The sequence below is a fragment of the Tenebrio molitor genome, chromosome 1 (assembly GCF_963966145.1).
Source record: "Tenebrio molitor chromosome 1, icTenMoli1.1, whole genome shotgun sequence".
NCBI classification, from domain to species: domain Eukaryota; kingdom Metazoa; phylum Arthropoda; class Insecta; order Coleoptera; family Tenebrionidae; genus Tenebrio; species Tenebrio molitor.
The window spans coordinates 24,579,523-24,596,741 of record NC_091046.1 but is presented as its reverse complement, the minus strand read 5'-3'; the positions used below and the strand labels follow the sequence as shown (position 1 = coordinate 24,596,741).

Here is a 17,219-nt window from a genome sequence, read left to right as displayed (position 1 = left end):
TATTTTTGAACTCTATGCTAAATTATGAATCAAATTTATACAGGTCGTTTTTATTTATCTGCAATCGTTTTTGATCAGTGGCGCTTTTTTTACCAGAATTTCGAATTGCAGGGGTCCCTTCGAAAATTCGTACCTTCCAAATAGTTGCACATAAATTAAAATGATTGACGCTGTTTGATTTCTGAATGTTTGCTGCATCTGCTGAGTGTTTACTCAACAACCTGCTTAGTCGCATATGCCTACTGCGATTTTTTAAACATAACGAATTATAAATGTCAAAAACTCATTTTTTTCAAATGGCACTCCGTATTTATTATTGCACTGGTCGAAAGCTTTTTTGACAAGCTTTTGAACAATATAAGGTTTATATCGTCGAATCTGAAAATCTAGGGTGCTATCCTAAAATCGCTAAATTTGATGCAATTTTTCCGTTAAAAAGACAATACAAAAATCTAGTAGGCCTAACAAAAGATAATCACACAATATGGTCACTCCATAAAGATGAATCAACCAACAAAACATTAACAATTAAACATTTCATTACTTTAGTGATTTTAAGATAGCACCCTAAATAGTGCAGGGGTCCCTTCGAAAATTCGTACCATCCAAATCGTTGCACATAAATTAAAATAATTGACACTGTTTGATTCCTGAATGTTTGCCGCATCTGTTAAGTGTTTACTCAATAACGTGCTTGGTCGCATATGCCTACTGCGATTTTTTAAATATAACAAACTAAAAATCTCAAAAACTAATTTTTTTCAAATGGCACCCTGCATTTATTATTATTAATTATTGCACTGGTCGAAAGCTTTTTTGACAAGCTTTCCAACTGTATATGGTTTGTATAGCCGAATGTGAAAATCTAGGGTGCTACTTAAAAACACTAAAAATCACTAAAATAATTAAATGTTTAATTGTTAAACACTGTTTTGTTGGTTGATTCATCTTTATGGAGTGACCATATTGTATGATTATCTTTTGTTAGGCCTACTAGATTTTTGTATTGTCTTTTTAACTGAAAAATTGCACCAAATTTAGCGACTTTAGGATAGCACCCTAGATTTTCAGATTCGACTATACAAACCTCATATTGTTCAAAAGCTTGTCAAAAAAGCTTTCCACCAGTGCAATAATAAATACGGGGAGCCATTTGAAAAAAATGAGTTTTTGACATTTTTAGTTCGTTATGTTTAAAAAATCGCAGTAGGCATATGCGACTAAGCAGGTTGTTGAGTAAACACTCAGCAGATGCAGCAAACATTCAGAAATCAAACAGCGTCAATCATTTTAATTTGTGTGCAACGATTTCGAAGGTACGAATTTTCGAAGGGACCCCTGCAATTCAAAATTCTGGTAAAAAAAGCGCCACTGATCAAAAACGATGGCAGGTAAGTAAACACGACCTGTATAAATTTGATTCATAATTTAGCATAGAGTTCAAAAATAAAATCAAAGTGGGTAGTTTCCATTTAAAAAAACATAACTTTAGTGTTTTTATAATATTGGGACACTCTGTATATATACCGCAATATTTTCCGAATATGCAGTAGAAGCGTAGCTATCATCTAGAATAAAGAAAAAGTTGATATCTTTCATAACAAACAAGTTATGGAGCTTTTTCGCAACTCTGGGACATCCTGTATATTCAATACTCTACGAAAATTGCTTTTGAAGATTCGTTTCTTCGTTTTTGTCACATATCTGCATATAACTAATGTTAATAAAACATTTACAATTAAAATCCTCATGGAATTTCGCAACATTAGGGTCTTACAACTGTTCAATAAGCGGGGTTTGGTAATAATTTTAAACCATCGTATAAGCGAAAATATGACGACAAAACTTGTTAGAGTCAAACGTATTATATTTTTTTTTTAATTAATAAAAAAAATTAATTTGCTCAATTTACTAAAGATCTCCGCCAAAGACATTTAAAATACCAATTTTTTTGCTTCAACAAACATTCTTCCTGCATTTTCGTTCTTGATATTGTAATTAAAAGTTCTATAACGCACACAGTCTGAATGCAGGGAGCGCTGAAAGTTCGGAATAATGGAAATATTTTTTCCAGTTGTGTTTTCCCAAAATAACTCGTACAGATTAATTTTCTATTTTTTTTTATAGAAATATTCTTAGATAATATAACATTGTTCTGCTGCTTTCCTTTTCCGCGCAATGGCATCACCAAATTTTAAATGACACTTTTATTGCAATTTGATTTATTGAGTGGCCTAGACTCAATCTCACCCGATTTGATTTTTATGGGGTAATGTCAAAACCAAGGTTTACTTAGTTGGTCGGCTACAACTGAGCAACTGAAAAAAAGGATCAAAAATAAAGTAGTATCGCTGGCCAAAAAAAAAAACTCGTATACAAATGGCAGAACAACAGATCCAAAAAATTAAAAATTTGAGTTGTGTAAACATCGCTTTTATAATAACTAAGGTTATGTATGCATAGGTTTGATTTTTTGTTTGGCCAATAAAACGGCACCTTTATCAACACCAACCTCAGCAGTAACTGCCCGTATCGAAATCCCGTCTTTAAATGTTGCGCTATAGTCTGTTTTTGAATTTCAGTTAAACGTTAAACCCATTTTTTCGTATTGACATTGACACTGACAATAGCGTTTGACATTGTAGACTTTGATTTACAATACTAAAATTTTGGCTGTATGATTTTTTTTTTTTGGCCAGCGATGGTACTATGGCGGACAATAAATTTAGGCCGGCCTGTCATTGAGTTGACATCAAAATGTGAAGCTGGCATTATGTTCAACTAACCCCATTTTCGATTTTTATCATTCATGTCATCGTGACAGCGACAATCAAAATTAAAATTGGGAAAAGAAGCGTACACCAGAGAGAAGTGCTACTACAAATCAGTTATGCTAGTGCGTCATGATCTGTAACTTACGAAAAGGGCGAAGGAAACGCCAAACAGCTTGAAAACCTTCAGTTTGACAAACTGACACATCAGTCATAATGACAATAAATGATCGCTTGCATTGACTTTTTTGAAATGTCAGAAATTTGCCGGCCTAAATTTATTGTCCGCCATAGTACATTAGGAAAATATTACAAAAATCGCTCTCAGCACTAGTACGCTATTTTTTTGAAATCAAGTGTACATCATGAAAATCAAAACAAAAAAACGTAGTATTCAACTCGTTCGTGTGTAAATGGGGCTTTTTTTGGCACGAATGGGCCAATTTAAAATGCGAGTGAAACGAGTGCAACTCGCTAAATAAACTACTAATTATGTCTGACGTAATAGGGGTAATAATAATAATTCGCTCAAAGCGAATATAAGAAACGTCATGATATATTCGCTAAAATTATACACATGAATTTAGCTGTTAAATTCACAGAATACACAACCACATTATAGTTATAAACCAGAAAGTTGTTTGGAAAATGATAATTACAAATTATATTTTGATCGAACAGTTTTAACTGACATTCATATTAAGCATAATAGACCAGACATTATTATTTTAAATAAACAACAAAAGCAAGCATATCTTTTAGATATAGCTGTTTCAAATTCACAGATTATAACATAGATATATAACACAAAAATTAATAAATATTTAGAGCTCTCCGTTGCTATGAGAAATATTTGGTGTTTAGAAAAAATTTCGATTTTACCACTTATAATTTCAGCAATGGGAATTGTACCGCAATCTCTTTTTAAAAATTTAAAAATTCTGGATTTAGGGAACACATTGGTAGTTAAAATTCAAAAAGGTATATTATTATACTCATGTCATATCGTGAGGAAGTTCCTTAACATTGACACAGAACATAATATAAAAACACAAAAAAGTCAAAATGTGGAGGCGAGACGCCGGTAATTATGTTGATAAGCACTGCACTATTACTTGATAGTAATATCCGTAATAGTGTATGTACTCCGGCAAAATTGCCGTGCCGCCGGGTGGTGGAGGGTTAAATAAATAATAACCCTAAATGAAGAGTTTTGACATTTTGCTTGTCTCGGTAACATCAAAATTGACAACAAGAAGGATGAATTAAACTACCTATAGAAAATTTATTGTACGGTCGCGGTCAATAAATTTTGAACACTAGTGTCATCGTGCTGTCATACATTCTAAAACGACCTTTATGTATTAGGTAATAACTAATAACCTTAGTTTTGATTGTTGTGTCAATTTTGAAAATGTGAATTTACAGATTTACATTCAAGATGTTTTTTTTTTAAATCACACAACTGGAATAAACCGAGGTTTCAATTAATAAAGAATAGACAATAAATAAATAAAAACTATAAACTTAATATTTTGTCATCGCTCATATTTACAAATTGTAGATAAATTTGACAACAATTTCATCATCCATGTGACAATTTCAATAAAGCACAATCTAGAGTATTTTTTTTATATGACAGAAAAATTATGTCCAAAATTTAATGCTACTGTCCAGAAGAAAATAGCAATTGGTGTGAACATTTATACAGGTGTCCCCAAAAAAAAAAACGAGTCCATTAGTCTCTTATTTATTGCAAGATTTTAGTTATTTTTATATCCGATCGGGCGATTTTTGTCTACTTATGGACTAGTTTTTAGGACGTTATTCAGTAAATGTTTGATAAAAAACGCCTCAACCCATATTTTTTTTATTTATTACCGGATTTCAATGAACAAAACAACCAAAGATATGGTTTTTCATGCGCTACAAAACAGCCACTTTTTTTTGGTGTTATCTTCAATAGCTAACGATAGACAACTTTTTTTTCAAATGGGCACATGTAGTTTATTTTTGCTCAGTTTGGTAAGGTTTTTTTTTTGAATCGAATGATGTATTGAAGTTATCATTTGGTCCATAGATATCTGAAAAAAAAAATTTTTTTTTTTGTGGTTCAGCTTATGAAATGTTTAAGAGTCCCGTGAAAAACAATCGGAATACAAAGTGCGGTAAATGTCATCCAAACGTCAGCTTAGAAATTTTCATCTGCTTTTTGAAACTTTTTTAATTTAAGTATAAAATAACAATATTGCCAGTCATGCAGGATAGCAGTCATTTGACTATTATTTTGAACTCGAGTGTAATAAAAATCGTAATGCCGTTACTACAGTAATAACAATAACTGGCTTATTCCACCTTCCTGATTTTTGTGTCGTTATTTTAAAATTGAATCTACCTAAATTATTATAAAATTCAAAACTTCGACCGGACATAAAATTTTGTATGTACCACGGGCATAATTAGCGTTTGTGACACTAGCGCCCTTAATACATAAATAACTATTAATTTGGGGCGGTCTTAGATAAAATTTTGTACATAACACGCTCTCGTCATCTGCAATCTTCACACTCGAGTCCTATAATATTGCTTTTATTCCACTAATTATGTAAATAACTAAGACACCAAATTAAATGGTTATGAATAGGCTACAAAAGGGCCTAATAAATTGCCGTATAGCCCTAAGGCCTTCAAGGCTAAACTGTCAAAAAAAATGTTTTAAATGGGAACACATAATTTTTTTTAGTAATTCAAAGAGCCAAAAAATTAAATTATTTGACCTTGAAAAGAAAATCCAACGTGAATGGACTTTAGTAATATCAAAATTGCCATTACTAGGTACACTTAGCGTAATTTTGTTTTCACCAACTGAATTCAACAGGTGGTGGTTATTTGATTTTGGCATGGCCCTGTGGCATGACCTTAGCATGGGATACAATTCTACGGATACAACAGTTTTCTACATAACGTGAAACAATTGAGATGGAGAGTTTAGTATTTTTCACTGCTTTATGTTTAGAAACTAGAATTTTACAATCTATCACCGTACGGAGTTTACTTACTTACGTACTTTGCGAAAATGTTTCAAAAATAAGAGGTTGTGAAGAACACAAAAAACGAAAATCAATTCAAGAGTATCTACTGTTAGATACGTTTTTGTTATTATGTACATAGAAATAAAAACAATAATTTACTCATATAGCTAAATAAATTTGGAGTATGTTTATTATCTCAATATTTTAAGACATTTCTGGGTTACTTACACATATTTGACATTTTAGCAGTTTTTAAAATGAATCTCCGCTGGTTTTCTGTTTGAAATCCGTTTGATTCAAAAATTAACAGATCGATTTTAGTTTTTAAAATGAATCTCCGCTGGTTTGAAATCCGTTTGATTCAAAAACTAACAGATCGATTTTCTCCAAACTAGATTTGTTAGAACTCCTTAATTTGCTAATAACTTTCTTTCTTAATTTGTTATGTTAAATAAGTTGATTTTTGACTTAAGCTTGTTTGAATTTACTGCAGCTACTTATTTTTCTGCGACAACGCTTGTAGAACTTGATAATGTACTCAATAACTTCGGCAGTATTTGTAAATCATTTCGGGATATTAGGTAGGTACAGTCGCAAGCAATAAATTTTGGTCGTCAATGTCATTCTTTGACGCAATCGAAAATGATCCATTGTAAAACAGTCTTAAATGTCATAACCTATCATCATGTTGTATGACATTAATTGTCATTTTGTTCTCATTTTTTGACACTTTGTTGACATGGGCATAATCAGGCAGGGAAATTTTTTAATTTTTAAATACGGTTCACTTAGGTATTTGGTAGGTACAATGAGGGACATGGAATCCTGGGCAGTCTGCTATTATCATTTCAAAAAGTGTCAATGTAAATGCACCTTTACTGTCATTATGATTGATATTTTCAAAAAACTGTCAAATTAACTTAAGCTTGGTTATGAGTAACTAAGGTATGGTTTAGAAATTTTGACAACTGAATGACACATCTGCCCCCCGTGTCCCCAATAGTACCTACCCAATATACAAAATTCACGTAAACCGAGTTGAATTAGTTCAAAGACGATTTCTAAAATTTTTAATTTTTCTTGAGGAGGGTAACTATCCTATGCGAGGAATCAGTCAGGCTGACCTTTTGCAACGTTTTAACATGTACTCCCTAGGTGTTGGACGGATTGTGGCCTCACTTAAATTTTTACATGATCTACTACACAATTGCCTTGATTGCTTGATTCTCCACCATTACTAGATTATATTAATTTTCATGTACAGTTAATTTCAAAATTATCGAGTACACCTTAAAAATCAAGAAGTCGATTTATTACAGTTTTTTCCACATGTAAAGATGCCTTTTTGAAATTTGAGCGTCATAGGTTAGGTAAGTTTGACAACATAAAATGTCGCTGATATTTTAGAACACCATAATATTGTGTATTTTATCCTCTGTACGGTGCTCTTAGCGATGTTATAATACTGGGCTACCCTCCGGATCGACCACCCTTCTTCTAATTTGGAAAGAATGAGCACTTTCGTGTTTTCAGTTAGATCAGGCATTTTGTTTGTCAAAATTGACATTGATCATTGACAAAAAATGTAAGTGCATTTTACACTGTAGAAAATTAGGTGTACTCTATAATTTTGAAATTAACTGTACTATGGCGGACAATAAATTTAGGCCGGCAAATTTCTGACATTTCAAAAAAGTCAATGCAAGCGATCATTTATTGTCATTATGACTGATGTGTCAGTTTGTCAAACTGAAGGTTTTCAAGCTGTTTGGTGTTTCCTTCGCCTTTTTCGTAACTTACAGATTATGACGCAGTAGCATAACCGATTTGTAGTAGCACTTCTCTCTGGTGCACGCTTCTTTTCCAAATTTTAATTTTGATTATCGCTGTCACGATGACAAGAATGACAAAAATCGAAAATGGGGTTAGTTGAACATAATGCCGGCTTCACATTTTGATGTCAACTCAATGACAGGCCGGCCTAAATTTATTGTCCGCCATAGTACCAAGAATCAGTTCACGCTCGTTTGTCCCTTTTTATTGTGATAAAGCTCGTACAAATACGAGTATATACCTTAAAAGTCCAATTTATTTAATCTGTAAAAATGCTAATGATTACTGTGCTGACTGCGACTTATTTGTAACTAAATCATTTCACACGATATCTGGACATTTGTACCGTTTACCGCCTTTAGGTAGAGGTTGTTTTTGCATGAAGTACACATCATATAGTTGCGCAGTAAACCAACGTTGGTTCGCTCGTGCCTCACTCTGCTAAATCAATCAGCTGTTCGTACATTCAGTGGTGTCCTGTTTTTCAGTTGTGGTAGCCAAGTTTAATTTGTGTTGTGTTGAAGATTGTGTTGTAATAAACGATAAAAACTGTATTTCTTAATAGAAACCTGCACTCTAGAACATTGTTCTCTGAAAGACAAATGGAATAGAACGAGGTTTTAATTAATAAAAAATATAAAATAAATTTAAATAATTTGGTTACGCCACTGCTCATAGCTATGACGTCAGCTTCGCGCAGGTTGTTGGCTCCGCCTATGTACTTCTTACAAAAACAACCTCTACCTACCTGTTTAATTAATGGCCACTATTACATTTCCTATTTTTGGGTGTATAACCTGTTGGAAATAAACGTATTATTATTACAGTTCAAGCAGTTTCATTTTTGAAGTTTTTTGGAAAAATTCAGTTTGATATTGCCGTCGCATTCTTTAATCCTTTCATTTCACAGTCTGTCATCACTTCTATGCAATATTAATAATTAAGTGTGATATGTGTATAGTCCTACAGAAACTCTAGTAGAATCCGACTTGGGTTGTAAATTTAATAACAGAACAATAAGATTTTATCAAGTAATAACCTTTGTCATAAATACCACTACCACTTACTACCTGTAACATCCCTGCCTGAAAAGCGAATAAAGATAAAAGCTTGCGTCAATAAACTTTCTCCAGCTGTTAAAACTAAAAAAAAAATCACTACATCAGTTCTCGTGTTAATAGACGACCAAAAAGATTTGCCAATAATTATTAAAGTTTAGTAGGTATCAATCTGTTTTTTGGTAATTTTTTCTTGTTCTGTGAACAATTTTTTCCCTTAAATTTGACTTCATATAGGTACTTGACATTTTGTATTCGTAGCAATATGGTCTAAGTATCACATAAGAGCTTTATGGAAAATTCTGCTAAAAGTTTTCATTTTGGAACATAGAAATCAAATATGGTTTTCCATATCGATATTTTATTATTCCGAAGTAAATTTTGTCAACACGGCAAAAACATTTAAATCAAGAGTTGGTGATTTTGTGTTTAAATTTTAATCATTGACCTTATATCCGTTAAGTGCAAAACTTATTATTTGTTTTGCATTCCCGAAGAATGTTTTCAACGTTATGACTAGACATGAAACCGTTAATGATAACTATGTAGGTTGATAAAGCTTAGGTATGTGGTTTTAATTAATTTAAATTAATGATTTATACCTATAATGTGTACTTTTTCCTAAAAATAGAACTTATGCATCATATTGTTATTTACAAATTCATGTCCATGTTCGTACCGTATCATTAAAAACTTTCCATGCGTAAAAATTGTAAACTACATAGATGTAAATATTGCTTTCGATGGTCACTTAATGTTATTCTTATTTGCAAGCATCACTCCAATTAGAATCTCCAATCATGGGTAATTATAAATTTTCAAAAAGAAACAAGTCACATTACCTATTTTATTAATAAACTAGGAGCTATGAATTTCATTATTTAAAAAATATATATTATGCACATGGTTGGCGTCAAGGACGTGGCATAATTTTTACTAAAAAGCCAACTTCAATTTATGAAAATAATCCAAATCTTCTTGCTTAATAGATGGCTTAACACTCTCGATAGCAAACTGAAAATCATTTTCATCGACAATGACGTCATTAGCCGATGCATGTGTCGTTTCTCTAGTTCCTACAAATAAACCAATGAATTGGACGTCGAATAACGACTTCGATTATATTTACCATTTTCTATGCTCGTTATCAATCTCCTCGCTGCTGACATCCAAGCGCTTGAACAAACTCCGTAAAAATCTGCACCGCTATAGTTTATAGGACAATAGTTGACAATCTGCTCTATTGTTGAGTCCTCTTTAAAATTGAATCTAAAATTAAATCAATTAGTATTTACTGATATAAGCTTCTTCAAAAATTAATCTAACTTTCTTGTTAATGCTCTAACAACAGATATTTTGGAATCTCTATCTACACACGGACCTACATATAACAATTTATCAAATCTTCCAGGTCGTAAGAGAGCTGGATCAATCAAATCGGGCCTATTTGTTGCCCCTAAAAGAGAAAATTGCAGAATAATTTTCAGAATAATACAATAAAGGATTACCAATGATAAAAATTGTGCCTGACTGATTTAACCCATCCATCTCAGCCAACAGTTGAGAAACTACTCTATCCATTACGCCTCCCGAGTCTCCAGATGCACCTCTATTGGGGGCTAAAGAATCTAGTTCATCAAAAAATATTATGCAGGGGGATGCATCACGAGCTCTTTCAAATACTGAATACAAAAAATTACTTGTTAATCAAGTTTAATTTTTAATAAAAATCGATTATTAAATACCCTCTCGTACATTTTGTTCTGATTGTCCCACATACATATTCAACAATTCTGGGCCTTTAACAGACAAAAAACACAAACCACATTCTGTAGCTACAGCTTTTGCTATTAAAGTTTTTCCAGTACCTGGTGGACCAAAAAGTAAAATTCCTGAAAAAACATTGACTATAATAATTATCAACATATATTTTTTAATTACCAGATCTTTTTAAGCCACTCATTTTCACAAGTTCAGGGTATTTTAATGGTAATTTTACAGTTTTAATAATTTCTTCTTTCACATTATCTAAACCTCCCACATCTGACCATTTTACTTTTGGTACTTTTGGCGCACCTAAACTTTCATTGTAATTTAACTGCATTAATTCTGAAATGAAAAATGATATATTTAATTTGTATACGAATTTTGTGCACCATACCAACTGCTTGAAGAAAATAATGTTCAGGCAGATTAGATTTGGTATTGTTATGGTTATTGTGAAATTCTGTAACTGCATGTAGAACTAGTGTTCTTAAATCTTCAAAAAAAAATCCGTGTGTTTTATTAGCAATATTATTCAAGTCCACATCGGTTTTAATTTCATTGGTTTTTATAATCCACCACAATATACTTTCCCGTTCTTGCTCATTGGGAGCTTTAATTTCAAATGTCTTTAGAAATAATCTTTTTAGTTCTATCGGAATATCTTTGTCGTTGCTGCTACAAAACAGTATTAATGGAAATGTATTGCCTTTGAAGAGACTTTTCAGTTCATTCAAAAAGTGATTTATTAATCTTTCATCAAACTGTCCTTCATTATTTTTTCCGAAGTTCTGAAACAAAATTGTATGAATCAAATAAATACCTATACTCCGTACGGTGATAGATTGCACGTTTTTAAATTCTAGTTCCAAAACATAAAGCAGTGAAAAATACTAAACTCTCCATCTCAATTGTTTCACGTTATGTAGAAAACCGTTGTATCCCTGCAGATTAATTCCCGCCAAACCAGTTTCTGTGTCTGTCTTCTGTCAAAAAACGTGCAATCTATCAGAGTACGGAGTATACACAAATACAGAGTATTTCACGAGTGATGCAACCCACAATACATGTCCTAAGTTATAATACAGGGTTATTCACGAGGGGTACTTCTGAATTTTGATTTTGGCGCAACCAACAATACCAATGGCAGTAACTACGAAATCAAATGTGTTATTTCTTTTAAATTAGAAATCAAAGTAAGTTGGATAGATTTGTGAGAAATGTCAGATTGCCAGATAACCTGTATTTAATCAAAATTCAACAAATAAATTAACAAATTAAGTTAATGCAAAAGGTGTTCGAAGTGTCTACCATCGGCTTCTAAACATCCGTAGCGGCGACAGAATTCTTTCCACACTCTCCATAAATGAGGAGCATGTCAGTCTTTTCGTCGTTATTGTAAAAACACATTTTTCGAATTGACAAACATTTTTTGCTTTAACGTCAAAGAGACAGAACTAAGAGCCATCGTGGATTCAGTTATAATTATTTTCAAAATTTGAAATCAAGATATTGTTGCAATGTGTATAATGGGTTGCGGTAAAAAGAAATTCAGAAATACCCCTCTCGTGAATAACCCTGTATGTGTAGGATCCAGCAAATTTTAAAATCTGCTCACACGTCAATAAAAAAATAATAGTATATTATGATACGAGTCTTATAAGAAGCATTTTATCGCACGCACGGATTTAGAGCACGACGAGCGTAGCGAGGAGTGCCCTAAAGGAGTAAGTACGATAAAATGCCTTATAAACGAGATGTCATACAGTATTTTTTCTACTTTGCCACTTTTTCAATGAAAAAAAAAATAATTTAAAATTGAAAACCGTTAAAGTTGAAGGATTCCACCCAAGGTCACGTCTGCGGTCTGCCGCGACACCACAGTATCCGTCAAAATTAAAAAATCACTATTTTTAGTATCACGCCTTTTCCTATTACGATACGCAAAACAATATCGTAATAGCATCAGTACGAACGCAAAGTAGAAAAAAGGCATTTCAACACGATAATGAAGCGTATAGGACAAAAAAAATCAAGTTTGGTAAAATTACACTATGTATAACTGTTAATAATCTACTTTTGTTGAAAAATATAAAAATTCTGAGATATTTATTGTTATATCTGATACTTTTATTGGTAAAATTTCCACAATTATTTTTAAAACTTATGGAACACAATTTTCTGTTTTGCATCTAAATTTAAAAAAAAAAAACATATCTAGAAAAACTTTTAAAAAGTGTAGACTTTTCGACTGTAGAGTCCAATGCAAAAAAAAGTAGACAATAAGTTTTCGGCTGCTTGGTCCAATCTTCCAGTTTTTCCATTTTGGTTGGCAGCTGACTACGACTGTATTCTTGATTGCCTAGCCGAATGCAAAAATAGTGAGAAGTTGTCAGTATTAGAAAAGCCACTACTTTTTTTGCATTCGACTGTATCAAGTACATAAACATCAACCACAGTTAATGTTGAAGGTTTTAATTGAATTGAAAGGAAGTACAAAAATTCAGAGAACACAAATATACATTTGTGTTCTTATGTATACACGTTACGATTAAAAAATTGTATGAAACACTTTCTTACCTCAAAATTTTTTACTTCCAAAATCGATGGTGCAGCCATTTTGGTTGAAAAAAATATATTCTTCAATTTGGTTTCATTTTGAGCATAAACATTAGCCGAAATATCAAAATTACTTATAATATGTAAGTGCATACCAAAATAAGTGGCTAATCGTTGTATTAAAAAACTTTTTCCACTTCCTTTCCGTCCTTCCAACAAGAATACAGGCATAAATTTTTCATTAACTAAAATTATTACTGCATTAAGAGTGAGCGAATATAATGAAAAGTCATACTTTTATTAATAACTGGATGTATTGCTTTTTTCATATCCTCAAAATAATTCTCCAAGGCACAGGGACACGATAAAGATAATTCCATATTTTCCTCAGGGGTACAAAAAATTCTTGGAATAAAACTTTGTATATTTGCTACTTGTTTAAGTGTCACTTTATCAGCTGCACACAAATAACCATCTTTTACATTTCTTCCCATATAAATAACTTTGTTACATTTAAAGCATATTTTATCATTGATGTTAATTACTTTATTTGAAGAATAAAATAATTCTTTTCCATATTCTTTTAAACTCACTTCAATTATGTCTCCTTCATATAACAACTTTGGTATTTGAAAATAATTTTTTAAGCAGGTATCTGTAACAAAATGACTCCATTCATTTACAGTGTTAACCAATGATATCTCAACTTCATCTGCAAATTTCAGAGTCCTTTCATGACACTTCTTAAAGCTACACTTCACAACTCGGTCAACATTGTGTGCGAAGTTATTATTAACTAAAGCCACATAGTCATCTCCAAAATGTTTTCGTAGAACATAAACTCTTCGCTTAATCACACTGCCATCTGAGTTTAGATTTACGAGTATAATAGCCAGTTCAATGTCATTTTGTCCAGTAATATCATTGAGAACTACAGTGTTGTTCACGTCCCATGCATTACTTTCTCCAATAAATTTAATCAATAAACTGCTTGTAACAGCTTTTAAAGTGAATATTTGTTGTTGCTTTAAAATATCCCAGTATCTTACAATCATGTACAGAAGAAAGCAGTAAGCATTATATTTTGGGTAGACAATTTCTACTAGGTACACCAAAAATTGGACACGTGCAAATTCAATCATTATTCTATTTATCAAATGTTATTTGTTATAAATAAAACTGTTCACTGCACTAAAATATGGGCTGTATTTATCAGTCTCCGCATGTTGACAACACGATAACAATTAACAAAATAACAAAGTTGGGTTAGGTTCTAGCATTATTGGCATTATTTTCATACAATTGAGGTTAGTTGCTGTGGCTTATTGTACCAATCTTAGGAAAGCAAAACAACCACAAAGGATATTTTTTTAAGTATTTCGATTTCAGCTATAGATATATATTTCAATTTTTTAATACTTTATTATCGTTTAACTTAGCAATTTAATGAATTACAGATTTTACAAATCCAACGAGAAACAAACAGACAAACTGAACTTTTCCTTATTTTCATAAAACAAAACAAAAAAAAAGCGGATTAGAATAGCGATGAGTCATTGGATCCGAAAAAGCGCAAGCTCGAGGGAAATTTTGAATGGGTAGTAACCACCCTTGTTTGTTCATATTCCACTCATGGAAAAGGGTTCCTTTCAGTTATTTTAGAAGTTTAAATGATTTCATAGAAGTATATTTCTCATAATGAGTATTACTTTCAAAGTCTGTGCAATGTAAATTATCGAACAAGTATAAATCGTATACCTAGTTAAGAAATATTTATTTTTACTCCTTATAGAAGTAAGTATTTACTATTGAACTCACAAAATAAATTACTGAACTTATGCTTTTTCATTTATTCAATAAATAAATTGCTTATAATTGCCCCACTGTTATCCATCCACGCAGTTAGTAGAGTAGAAAAATCAATTGAATACAAATAATATTGTTTATTCTTTTAGTCATACTATTGAAGAATTAACAATTCAATGGTTATGGTATATGGGAATGGATGACTGTTGAAAAATATAGTAAAAGTAAAATCATTCAACTCTACTAAGAATTGTGAGAAAAATGGGATGTAACACAAGTAAAGATACGATACCGGCAGCAGAAGAAAATACTCAAGGAAACGATGACAAAGTGAATATTAAAACTGAGAAAGGTTAGTTGTGCACACATTGCATTACATTTCAAATTTTTTGATATTGTATATTTTTATTATTATTACATAAAAGTCAGCTTACTATACAAGCATTAACTTAAATACGTAATAAATATGTAGGTATGTATGAAACTAAGAAAACGTTGTAATTTAAATTTACATTTTTGGTGTGAAAAAAAGTTAAAATCAATATGTCACATCATCAGAACAACAAATAAATAGTTGGAGATCGTTATGTCATGCGCCGTATCTTGATCTAAACAGCAGAACATAGCAAACATCTCATTTTTCGTTACCAAATTTACCCTGTCTGAAATGTGGTAGGTTCCTATTTTTAGAATAAAAGCTGTTAAGATGTTAGACTAGCTAACTGCGTTAATTTTTGTACAATTGAGGAAAACTTTATGCTCTAGTGGTCATTTAGGTAGATATTATACTCATTTTCTACTGAAATACCTATTTGTATAAATCATCACAAAAAGATTACCTATGATGTGACATTAATTTCCTTTATCTCTTTAGCCCTTGAAGTCATTATTTAAAAATTATGCGTAGGACTGGATATTTTGATGTTTGTAATTGATATTTAAATAAATTCAAATAAACAAAAAACACTTCAACTGCAACTTTAACTTCAATACTAACAATAAAACACTGCAAAACACTTCAGAAAGAAAATATCAATCTTCTGTAAAAATGACAGATGAAAACTTTGATAAATTGTTTGCTCAACCATTGTAGCCAAATATACGCAAACTGAAAAAGAAAAGGAGAATACCTACATTTTAATTTAAATTTGTTCGAATCATATTTCACCGATAAAACATTTTGTTTCGACGCCTACTGGAAACCGTAACAGGCAGCAATATGAACCAGGAATCGATTTAGAAGTCGGTAATTGTAATATACTTTTTGTTATTACGGTTTTTTAGATACCTACCAGAAACGTATTTTGGGTGTCTTATGTATTACGCGTAGGTATACGTACCTACAGTTAATTTCAAAATTATAGAGTACACCTCAAAAATCAAGGAGTCCATTTATTACAGTTTTTTCCATATGTAAAGATGCCTTTTTGAAATTGAACGTCATATTTTTTATAAGGTTAGGTTTGACAACATAAAATGTCCTTGATGTTTTATTCTCTGCACGGTGCTCTTCGCGATGTTATATATGTTATAATACTCGGCTACTCTCCGGATCCACCACCCTTCTTCTAATTTGGAAAGAATGGGCACTTTCGCATTTTCGGTTAGATTAGGCATTTTGTTTGTCAAAATTGACATTGATCATTGACAAAAAATGTAAGTTCATTTCACACTGTAGAAAATTAAGTGTACCTACTTTATAATTTTGAAATTAGGTAACTGTACTTGCTTTGAGTAAGATTCAATAAAACAAAAAATAAAACAACAAAACAACAGTCAAAATTATACAACTTATTGTGCCGTACTTATAACAATGTAAGTACTATCGGGGAACATTAAAAGCTGGGACATCCAAAATTTCCTCATTGTGTATCAAACTTTTGAATTTTCACTCAAAATAAAAATTGTCAGTTTTTAAAATTGGAACTCTTTGTACTCTTTGTAGATAGGTATGCACCTACTTATCTAAGAGATGTTAGATCAGTTGTGTTATGTACAAAATCCTTGTAAATGTAGACAACATTAAAGAACTGAACTTTAACTGTTTCTGAGAATATGTCATTAGTACAATCGTGTCAAAAATAAATTACTCCCTAGAATACGAACTTGTAGGGAAATAACGTTTTCCATGTTGTATGTAGGTAACTAGAATTTTCAAAAGTAATTTTCAATGCCTAAGGTTGGTTACTATGAATTGAGAGATTAAGTCCACCTAAATTGATTGTGAAACGAAAAAACATCTATCACTTACCTAGTGAGAAATAGAGCCATATGCAACTGTTACAAAAAATTCGCTGCGTTACGGTTACGATATCTTTTGTTTGTCACCATAAAGCACATAGCCTCCAACCTAACCAAATTTATAGTAACCAACTAACAAATATCCCTAAATCTTA

At 31.7% G+C, this 17,219-nt stretch overlaps 2 protein-coding genes across 2 annotated transcripts in view; one reads left to right on the top strand and one right to left on the bottom strand.

Annotated features, from left to right (window-relative positions):
• Positions 1 to 9,527: 9,527 nt before the first annotated feature.
• Pex6 (peroxin 6) lies at positions 9,528 to 14,285 on the bottom strand. The gene is made up of 9 exons (XM_069037663.1): positions 13,313 to 14,285; positions 13,039 to 13,262; positions 10,856 to 11,249; positions 10,636 to 10,803; positions 10,440 to 10,586; positions 10,203 to 10,376; positions 10,021 to 10,150; positions 9,824 to 9,963; positions 9,528 to 9,770 (listed from the first exon to the last, which is right to left on the bottom strand). The coding sequence occupies exons 1-9, from the start codon at positions 14,157 to 14,159 to the stop codon at positions 9,631 to 9,633; spliced, it is 2,364 nt and encodes a 787-aa protein (XP_068893764.1). The 5' UTR covers positions 14,160 to 14,285; the 3' UTR covers positions 9,528 to 9,630.
• Positions 14,286 to 15,026: 741 nt separating this feature from the next.
• LOC138123351 (sperm surface protein Sp17-like) overlaps positions 15,027 to 17,219 on the top strand; it is a 35,714-nt gene continuing 33,521 nt past the window's right edge. The window contains exon 1 of the mRNA XM_069038019.1: positions 15,027 to 15,175. Within this exon, the coding sequence (XP_068894120.1) occupies positions 15,085 to 15,175 (91 nt within the window). The 5' untranslated portion in view covers positions 15,027 to 15,084. The remainder of the gene's footprint in view (positions 15,176 to 17,219) is intronic.